This window comes from Pelophylax lessonae (assembly GCF_965119305.1).
Source record: "Pelophylax lessonae genome assembly, chromosome: 5".
In the NCBI taxonomy this organism is placed as follows: Eukaryota; Metazoa; Chordata; class Amphibia; order Anura; family Ranidae; genus Pelophylax; species Pelophylax lessonae.
The window spans coordinates 343,555,508-343,565,960 of NC_138772.1; the positions used below are offsets into that span (position 1 = coordinate 343,555,508).

General features: G+C 39.9%; 1 protein-coding gene across 1 annotated transcript; it reads right to left on the reverse strand.

Moving 5' to 3' along the window:
• Nucleotides 1-4,744: 4,744 nt before the first annotated feature.
• NHLRC1 (NHL repeat containing E3 ubiquitin protein ligase 1) lies at nucleotides 4,745-6,086 on the reverse strand. Its single transcript, XM_082259902.1, has one exon. It carries the CDS (start codon nucleotides 6,030-6,032, stop codon nucleotides 4,833-4,835), a length of 1,200 nt encoding a protein of 399 aa, XP_082116028.1. The 5' UTR covers nucleotides 6,033-6,086; the 3' UTR covers nucleotides 4,745-4,832.
• Nucleotides 6,087-10,453: the final 4,367 nt, after the last annotated feature.

Genomic DNA, 10,453 nt, shown 5'->3' on the forward strand with positions numbered 1-10,453 from the left:
ACATAAATTACCAAATATTTGCCCAGTGGCATCATCCAGGATTTCTGCCACTGTATTTACATTTCAGTGGTGCTGGAGAGCTGTCATTTGCGATGGGAGTAGTAAGGGGCATAATTGTAAGGTGCCACTTATTATGATTGTTATGGTTCTACATTGGTGGATGACATTATTGAAATTGGATTTACATTAGGGGATATTGTCTATGTATTTATTTTTTCTACAGTATGGATGTTATTTACTATTTCATTTTTTTGTAAATGAGTAACAACCCCTCATTCTTTCACATTAGTGGGAGGCATGTATCTAATATATCATGTATTCTAAAGGGGGTCTTGCAGATTCTGATAACCCCCCCCCCCCGCCACAAGAACCCCACATCACTTTTAGGGGAAAGGATGTGGAATTGAGGGTCTTGTTCCCATCAACATAGCCGCCCCCCATTGCAAGCTGCCCCTCCCCCCAATGTGTATGTTTCAAGAATAGAGGGTTTGGGGTACACACTCACTATCCTGCCCTTTCCTTCCTGACTAGCTAAACTTGAAAAAATCTAGTTTAAATTTCAGGGAAAAAACATTTTGGGGGCTTTTCTTAAAGGGGCAGTGTGATGTCCAGCTGCAGATGACAGATCCCAGGCACTACTGGAACATAATAAGCAGTATTGGGGAACCCGGGTAATATCCTTGACCAGATATAATCTTATTTACGATTTCAAACAGAACTCAGTGGGAATCTGTCATTTAGAGGTGATAGTGATACCTCAAATAAATGACAAACGTCACTAAATCAGTTTGATTCAGGTGGGTCAAATGGTCATATACTTTAGTTATGGGTAGATGCTTTGAATGGTGTTAAGTGTGCAAGTGAGTAATGGCGCTGCCTTGTTAAGGGTAATAAGAAATAGTGTATACACCAAAAATTCATGTTTAGTAAGTTTGGGGACCCCTGATCTAGACTCCAGAACATAAATATTATATATTGCAGTTTACCAGTCCTTAGAGATGGAGGTTGCATTGGGTTGCTTTTTTGAAGGCTAGGTATACTTTCTGCAAGAACAGAAACATAGCTGTTGATCCTGCCAGAAGCCCAGTGCCCTTACACCATCCTGTAGACTGAAACTGAAATCTCAGAAAATGTTATCAGCTTTCTCAGCTAACGAACGTGAACTACAAAGCAATGCCCCCCAGTTTGATGGAGAGGTACTTGTGGTCCAAATCAGGAAAGCAGCCTATAGTGACAACATAGTTCCTCAAATACAGTGCACAGTAACCCCTAGGACAGTGCACTATTTGCGGGGTGGCCAGGTGGAAATAAAGGAAAAAAAACTGAAAAAAATCATTTAATTGCCACATCTAACAACGGTTAGATTTACTGTACTTGCTTGGTATGTTCATTCGAAAGTCAATATCAGTATTTGCCATAAACTATTAAAACACACCACAGTTTTATATTTGATAAACATTTTATCTATATGAGCAGCAACATTTTTTTACATTTTCATCTTTTTTTTTTTTTTCTTTTCAATAATATTCATTACCATGTTTGATGATGTTACAAATATGCATCATTTTGAATACATTTCACAAAAAACTGCTATCTTCCATATCTGGGAAACAAATACATTATATTAGCAAACAATACACATGTACAGACATCTTATCTAAGAACCTTAGTACAATTAGGATTAGGAAACATTACACAAACTCTTGTAAACCATGTATAATCTATATTGCTATGTGTTAACCCTGGTAATAGGGTTTATGTGCCCTGTTTGGAATATGGATTATGTTTAACACTGAACAGCTAGTTGCTAATTGCTATTAACCTACATTTTGTTTATTTTATATTTATGTACTGTATATAATTGTGCTCTGTCATGATTGGTGGAAAATGTGAAACCCCCTTAGCGATTGATTATGGTGTACATATACTCATCTCCCAACATTTTCCAAGCTAGAAACTTTTTCTATTAGATGTAATTGTTTTTTTTTTTTGCAGAGTTTCAATTGATTCCTTTGAACCCAGGAGAAACATATGCTCACATTCCGCATTTCAGCTGTTACAGTAAATGTACAGCTATGAGCTGAACTCCCTGGTTCCTCAAGAAAGCATTATGCTATCTTCGGTCCCTTAATGTGTTGGTTTCTCCATAGGAATATATGCAGGTTACACTAAAGTTGGTCAAGGAAATTCAGATGACAGAACCACATTGGTGCTAAATAGTCTGAAGTTTTACAGATAGCAGTACTGTCCTGATGGAGGAACAAAACCTTGAATAATATCTTGGATTGCTAGTAGTAATTTTCCGATTCACCTGGACTTGTCTAATAATGTCGAAGACAATTCATCAACCATCCCAGGGGGCTGACTTACAGAATGAATAGTACACAAGATCAGAAAATCTGACGCAAAATACAGTTTTCAAAGTGATCTATGATAATCTGATCATTGGTACCCAGCTTTTGAAAGCCATTCATGTGAAATTATCTAAAGGGACAAACATAATACATTTTTATCATACGATATCAGAACATATAGATTTTCATTTAATCAGTACAGTATTTGTCTGGAAAAAATCAGAAGACCAAGACTACACATGCTCAGAAATGACAGAATACATTAGAATACAATACTAAACATTACATCACTTCCAAAGTTGTATTCTGTAGTACAAACATTTTCTTAACTTTACTAACCTCTTCATTTTTGATATGAGACTATAGCATGCAAAAAAGGGACGATTATTCGTCCGATATTCTCATCCTGTGCATGAGGCTTAAGTTCAAATGAGTGTTGGGAACATATCCCGAGACTTATAACTACATGGGCAACTTGGTTATATGATTGCCCTACAGAAATACACATTTACTTAAGGTAAATTTTATGTATATAATAAAACCTTACATTTTCACAGACCTGAAAATCTGGGCTTTCCACCAAACTAGGATACAAAATATTCCTAAATTCTCGTATTGCTGTAAGTTAAAACTACATTACCATTTTCCCAACCCAGACATGACTTGGGTAATGCTCCTGTATAATGTAAGGGAGAAATTGTGCTTTACCCAACCTTCACCAACCTTTCACAGTTTATTACTACTACACTAATGCGATATTAGTGTTCCTAGCTGCTTGGTGCTAAAAACAAGTTCACATTTAATTTAAAATAGAAAAGTACTGTAAGTGGTTAGCAGCCTATTAAACTAATATTTTGTGTAATAAGGCTACATTTAAACAGATCCTAATTTTCCAGTGTAGGATATAAATCCGAGGGTGATTCCCATCCAATCATTGAGGTAAGTACTGGATATACCACTGCCAACACATTGCAACAGTTTTGCATTCTACCTATGAAGCCCTTGCAGAATAATTCATTTTGGATCCCATTTTACATCATTGTTATTTTTTTAAAAGCTGCAGTTGTATACTAATAAATTGATTAAAAATGTGCAATTAAAGGGTAGCTGTGTTTTTTGAAGATGTTATTTAGGCTCTTTAAAGCAACACAAAAGTGTTATATTTTAGCTGCCATTAATGTTTTCCACAAATGTATGTATAGCAGTACTCTTTGCAGAATGTGTATTGGGTCATATCACAGCCAGTAATAACACTGTATAACATTGATGTCCCTCACAGTGGGAGGGACAGGAGTTTTAGATAATCTATACTGCCTTTTCATGTATACGCAAGAAGGTTCTGTGAAACCCAAAGGAGAAGAAAGACTTGCATTTGCTTGTTTTCTGTCATGTTTCTGTTGAGCACACATCCATTTGTACAAACTGGTATAGATGCATTGTTGTGTTGCATGGAGCATTGTGCATCCACTGTACTGGGCTCTTATCCCGCCTTGGACAACACAAGTGTCAGAACACCCTATATGGCCAAAAGTTTCTATACTTCTAACCATCACATCCATTTGAGCTTGATGGACATTTATACGGAGTTGCCTCCACTCCTATCAGTCTTCTCTCTTCTGGAAAGGCTGTCTACAAGATTTTTCAGGAAATTTGTGCCCATTCAGCCATGAGAGAATTTGAGAGGTTAGGTAGTGGTACTTATGTTGTATGATAAGACCTTTCTTGAAGTTGGTGTTACAAATCATCTGTAAGGTGTTCAAATAGGGATGAGGTCATAGTTTTTGTTAAGGCCACATGAAACTCATCAAACCGCGTCTTTATGGACCATGACGCAGGGGCATTGCCATGTTGGAACAGAAAAGGGTCTTCCCCAAACTTATGCCACAAATTTGCAAGTGTGCCATTGTCTAAAATATTCAGGGAGCAGTTAATTGAGCCGACGGAGTCTGGAGAAGCTGTGCATGGCAACCATTCGGCTTCTATATTCAGCTTGTTCAGTTAAGCTTTGAAATCGAAACATAGAAGCTGACTAGTGAAGCATTACCAGTACCAGGTATGGATGCCCACGTACCTTTGACCATATAGGTAGGTTTGATGTTCATATGTCTACAAACTTTTGGTCAAATAATATATAATTAGAGAATACAAAAAAATCCATCGGTGTATCCTATGTGTCACATGGTAGTCATCACTATATTCCAGTGGTCCTCGACCCTGGCCTACAGGGCCCACTAACAGGCCAGGTTTGCAAGATAACTGAAATACATCCCGGGTGATATCATTTGCTGCTCAGTGATTGCAGTACTCTAGTCTGCATCTCCCCAAGGTAATACTTAAAATCTGGCCTGTTAGTGGGCCCTGAGGACCGGAGTTTAGGACCACTGCTATATTCTGTTGTCAGCAAGCAGCATTAATATATTTCTTTTCATAACGATAAAAAAAAAAAAAAAAAATGTCCTAGGAATACCCAGACTTAAGTTATGGAGAATAAACTAGCACTGAGTGATTGCCGCTATCCAGAACAGCAATGGAGCCATCCTCTATCACTGCAATTGCTACTGGGTATGAAAGGCCACTGGCAACAACATGCTTTAAGGCATTGCCTTCCTCCACTTTGTTCAAGCAAATGACACATCGGTTATTTACATCCGCTACTAAAATATTTCCTTCTTGATCGAAGGCCACCCCAGATGTGTGCACATCTAAGGGCAGAAAAAAGCTTAAATTAAAACTATCAATTTGCTTTAAGAGCTTCATCCTATTATTTAAAATCTTAATTCGAGTACTGGAAGAATTTTTGTTGTCTTTTGCCAGGTGTTCAACCACAATAACTGATCCATTTGCTTGGCAGACGGCAATTTCCTTGGGCTGGCTCAAATAAGAACATATGTTAACAGTCTTCCTGATGCCACCTTGGCTGAAGTCAGCAGCTACCAAAACAAGACTGCCGGCATTAGGGTCAGAAACGATGACTTCATTTTCAGCGTTTATGGCTAAGCCCCAAGGCAAGAGGAAAGGCTTTTTAACTAATAAAGTACATTTTCCAGCTGGACTGTACACTTTTAGTGAACGATCACCTGCATCGGTCACTGCAACAAATCCATCCAATGTGACTGCCACACTGACTGCATACACTAGGCCATTTTCAGAACTGTCTTTCTCTCCCATTTCCTGAACTAATTTTCCATTTTTTGTGAATCTTGAAAGCCTTTTTTTACCATCGTGTGCCACAAGCAAACAGCCGGTGCTGGAACAGAATGCAGTACCGGTAGGGTTGAAAAGCACACCCCAACCACCAAAAGATGCACTCAGTTTAAAACTTGCAGATTTCAGTATTTCTACTTGATTACTTTTACAATCTGTGAGTCGTCTTTCTGGATGATCAGGAACCATGCGCCCTATGATCTCCAAGAGGTGTAGGACAGGAAGGCAAACACTTGTCTCAGACTTCCTGCAACCTTTGCGGCAGAAAGGGCATTCTAGCTTTGAGTTTCCAGGGTTGCAGAGCGAAGAAACACAATCCTGACACATAATGTGACCACAAGGAAGATTCCTAGGCCTATTTTTTTGCTGATGACTGTATTTTTCAAAACAAACCTTGCATTCAAGTAAGTTCATTTCGGTTTCATCCAAAAAATCCTTCATAGTCCTGATTTCTTTCTGTGATGGGGATGACATTGCTAGTAGCTGTAATCCTTCACAATAAGACCAAAAGCTGATCACACTGCAGCAAATCACATGACCAGGTGGTCTGAAATAGTCAGCACGACTATTATAAGCACAGTGAGAAAGCACTTTCAATGGCTTGTCATACCATGCCACCTATTGGTCTGAAAGATATGCACAGCTTTTGGAATAGGAAAGATGTCTTTTCTCTAAATTTTTCCAAGGACATTTGGTTTTAGAGACATACATCAACATCATGCAAAATCGGATAAAATAGCCTAATCTGCAATACCACAATGCAGCTATATTCATCTTTTTCAGAGATATAGAATATGCAATAAACACAAATGGGTCTATCTATAAACATTTTGCTTTGCAAATGTCTCAACATTTATGCAAGCATACCAAATATTACTTGTAATGCTTGTAAAATGCGTGTAATAGTTTCCTTGTTGCCTTTTGCTGGGCGAATGTAACATTCAGTAACATTTGTTCCTTACAGAAAATCGCTATAATGCAATAATGCAAATATAATACAACAGTACTATCTATGGAGAATCCTGCGCAAAACAGCCAAAAACACCGTTCACTGCAGTGTGAAGTGAAATATTTAGCAGTGGTATAATTACATTATTAATGGCACTATTTTTTATATTGATAATACTACTGCAAAATGTTTCACTTCACAATGTTTCACTTCACACTGCAGCAAGAGGTTTGTTTAGCCGTTTTGCACAGGCTTCTCTATAGACAGTACACAGTGCAGAAGTCTCCATTATTTCCCCTGCTAGTAAAATGTTCTTAGTGGTATTATTACCACTGCTAATTGTGATGCTTCATCCTGGTCAGTAGAGAGCTGAGGAAACCTCATGCAAAAAAATAAAAATAAAAAAAGCGTGAGGTTTCTCCCCCTTTCCCGAAATTCATACCAGGCCCTTTTCCGAGCAAACAGCCAGGTCACGTGCCCCAATATGGGGATGGGGTACCTTTCAGGGGGTTCCCCCATGGCAAAGCAACTTGTCCCCATGTTGATGAGGACAATGGCCTCTTCCTCGCAAGCCTGGCATGGTAGTTGTGGAGGTCTGCGGGTGGGTGTCTTATTGGACTATGGAAGCCCCCTATAAAAATAATACATAGTAGCCCTACTCATTAACGAAAAAAAATATTTTAACTAAAAAAGGGCCCATGATATAAATCCTTCAATTACGTCATCCGGGAATGCAAATCCACATCAGTCACAATGCTTGCTGACCACTTGACTTCTGCCTGTGTTAGCTCTTGGTCCACAAAATGAGAAAAGGGGTGGGGTTTCCAGATGACATACCGGACCACATATGGACATGACCATATTTGGTCAATGATATCACAGAATATCAGAAGTGGGATAGGAGGTAGATTTTCTTGCTTTGTGTAAGGTGGGGATAACCGAGTGAGAATTACCCCTATCTTTCCAAACCTAGGCTTAAATAGCAATGCCATTAAAACCAATGAGAAGCAGAGTGGAATAGGAGGCCTTGCACCAGTAAGTTGGATCTGTTTGGAAGAGACGAATGAATGCCCACCAAGAGTCTAATGCCTCATACACACGCAACGATTGTTGGGCGTGAATTTTCGGCCAACGTCCGATCGGCCAATTGTCGGCTTGTTAGTATGATGCTTCCGACAACCGACTGCAACTGATCAACAGAACGGCCGATTGTTCGTCAGTCAGATTTCGGCAGACAAAAATCTGATGCGCAAGACTGGGCATGCTCAGAGAAGAAAAAACACACGGTAAGTAAACCAGCACATGATATCACTTCTGAAGTTGGTTTTTGTTGGCCGAGAAAATTTGTGTGCAGTCTAGAGCACATTTCAACCAACACAACAACACTGGACAAAAGACGGCCGATCGGTCGGCCGATAATCGTTGCGTGTGTAGGAGGCTTAAGAATGTCTGTGTACCACGTCCTTCTTGGCCAGTTCTGTGTGATGAGGATCTTCAGAACTCTTTCTATCTCTATCTTGCACAGCAGTTGGTGGAGAATCTTTATCAGAGTGATGGCATATATTAGCCTGAATGGAGTCCAAGGATTCACCATGAATCCCTGGACCTGGCAACAAATTTGTTAAGTTGTTAAGTTTGTTGTTGAACCTGAAGGACAGGGTGTCCACATCTTGTTTCCTCTACCTTTGACAGAGAGTCTTTAAGATCTTGGAGTGCAGGGATAATTGTCGGGGGGCAGGTGTTGGCTGTTTAGGAAGTCCACCTGCCAATTGTCCATTCCAGGCCTGCGGACAACAGAGAGAGCTGGAATTTTAATTACTGCCCAGTAGAGGATTAGATTTGCTTCACTTTGGATAGATCAACTTTTGGTGCCCCCTTGATTGTTTATGTAGGCCTCTGCTGTGGCACTGTCTGAATGAACTCTGACTGGATCACCTTGCAGAAGTGGGGGTCCGGTATTGTAGAGTTAATTTGATGGCTTTCAGTTCTATGTTAATGGGCAGTCTCAGCTACTCAGAGGACCATGTCTCCTGCACAGTTAGGGAGTTGTCTCGCCTAGGACGGTTCAGAAAATGGATTTATTTTCTCCACGATTTGAGGGTGTTTATTTAAAGAGACCTGGAGTGAACTTAGGCCAAATGAACTGCTAAAGAAGGCTACCATTGAACCCAGAATCCTAAAACAGAAACAAACTGAGGGGTGCCTTTTGGATCTGAGGATGTGAGACCTTAAAGACGCAATCTTTTTTGAGGAAGGAAAAATTTGTCTTGGGATGTGTCCAAGATTAGACCCAGCTACTCAAGACATGAGGGCTGGGTGGCAGACTTTCAAAAGTTAAAGTGGAAAAAAAGGCATCGACATCGACCAGTTCAATAGAAACCGGCCAACATTCGATCTCTGTGTATGGCAGTCGGGCCAAAACAGTGCTAGAAGTATGTATAGCAACAAGTAACACAATAGAGTGAATAATTTACGATTCCTCTGCCTACATATGCCCAATGTGTAGGATGCCTGTTAATAGCCAGGAATTGGTCCAAAAGACAGGGAAAAACTGTGTCTTTCTTCATCCACATTGCTGGGCCCATTAAGGGTCCAGGCTTTGCCTGTCATGGTGAACATACCCCTGAAGGAGTCTTCAGGGTCTTCCCTGTATAGCATCCTGGGGCTAACTACACATATTTGGTCAAGATGAGTGCCTAATGCAGGATCCAGTGTCTAAAGAAAACATTACAAGCTGGCCCCACATAGTGGTGTCCAGGTACAATCCCCAAGGTGTCCCAATGGCTACTGATCCAGAAAATAATAGATAGCCCAGGGCAGTAAGCCCTGTAAGTCAGATCTTGATAGAAATGTCAGATTAAAAAGGGAAAGATTAAAAGAACAAACTTCAAAAAGGGGAAAAGGTCAATTACATAAAAACCTTAGAAAAAAAGATGGAGTCTCACAGAATGAGTAGACATAAAGGGAGAATTATGGCCAAAGCTCTTTTGGCCATATTTCTCATGCGGATCACAGGAGTGAACTTAGGTCTGCACTCCTGTGAACCAGATTCACCCGACACTGGGCTAAATTCTGCTGTAGGCTGATGTCACAGAGCTGGTCCAGGCTATGTAGAAATCGAGACAATGTCCCAGATGCCTGACTGGCAGCTGGCTCAGCCTCTCAACATGCTACTGAGAGCCTAAGCAAGCCGCTCTCGCTCTCCCCAGCCTGATGCTCCAGTGAGCAATGGAGGGCCAGAGCATAGAGTGGTGACTGACAGTCACGGTTCTTGGTGCTCAGAGTGGACCCAAGAACTGAGCAATTAGTGGACTTTGATTGATCAGTACTAGGTGTAGAGCCAGCGAGGGACAGTTGCAGCATTAGATCAATGCTGAAGCCATCTTGGTCAGTATGTATGTTTTTTTTTTTTTCCATTTCCTTACTTTTCTTTTAAATGAACATGCACTAAGGGCAGCCCTAGCAAGTTTTTTCCCCCAGTGTTCAATTACCTGAAGGGAGCCTGTATATAACCCATGGTCTATGAATACAAGCACTGTGTCCTGTACTGTACAATAAAGATACATTGTTTGTTTTCCTGTCACCTACCTTGAAGATATGAAATTCATGTTCACTATTATTATGTTGCATGATAAGTAAGATCTGAGAGTTTTTGTGCAACTGATGCTTGTAAACCACAAAGACAGAGAATCGTTCACCATTCCCAGTTCTGGTGTGCTTTTTTAAAAATCTATTAATAATCGTGGTCGTTAAAAGCTTTAAAAAAAAATTATACGTAAAGAATATCCAAACCCCAGCTAGAGAAAATTTAGTTTTCTAAAGCAAGTACTGTGTATCATAAACAATTACCATTTTCATAAAATATGGTGCATTTTTGTTTTTTATTCTTTCTTGCATTTCTGCACTGATCTTCTCCAGCCTTTTTTCAACCATTTATTGTCTACAT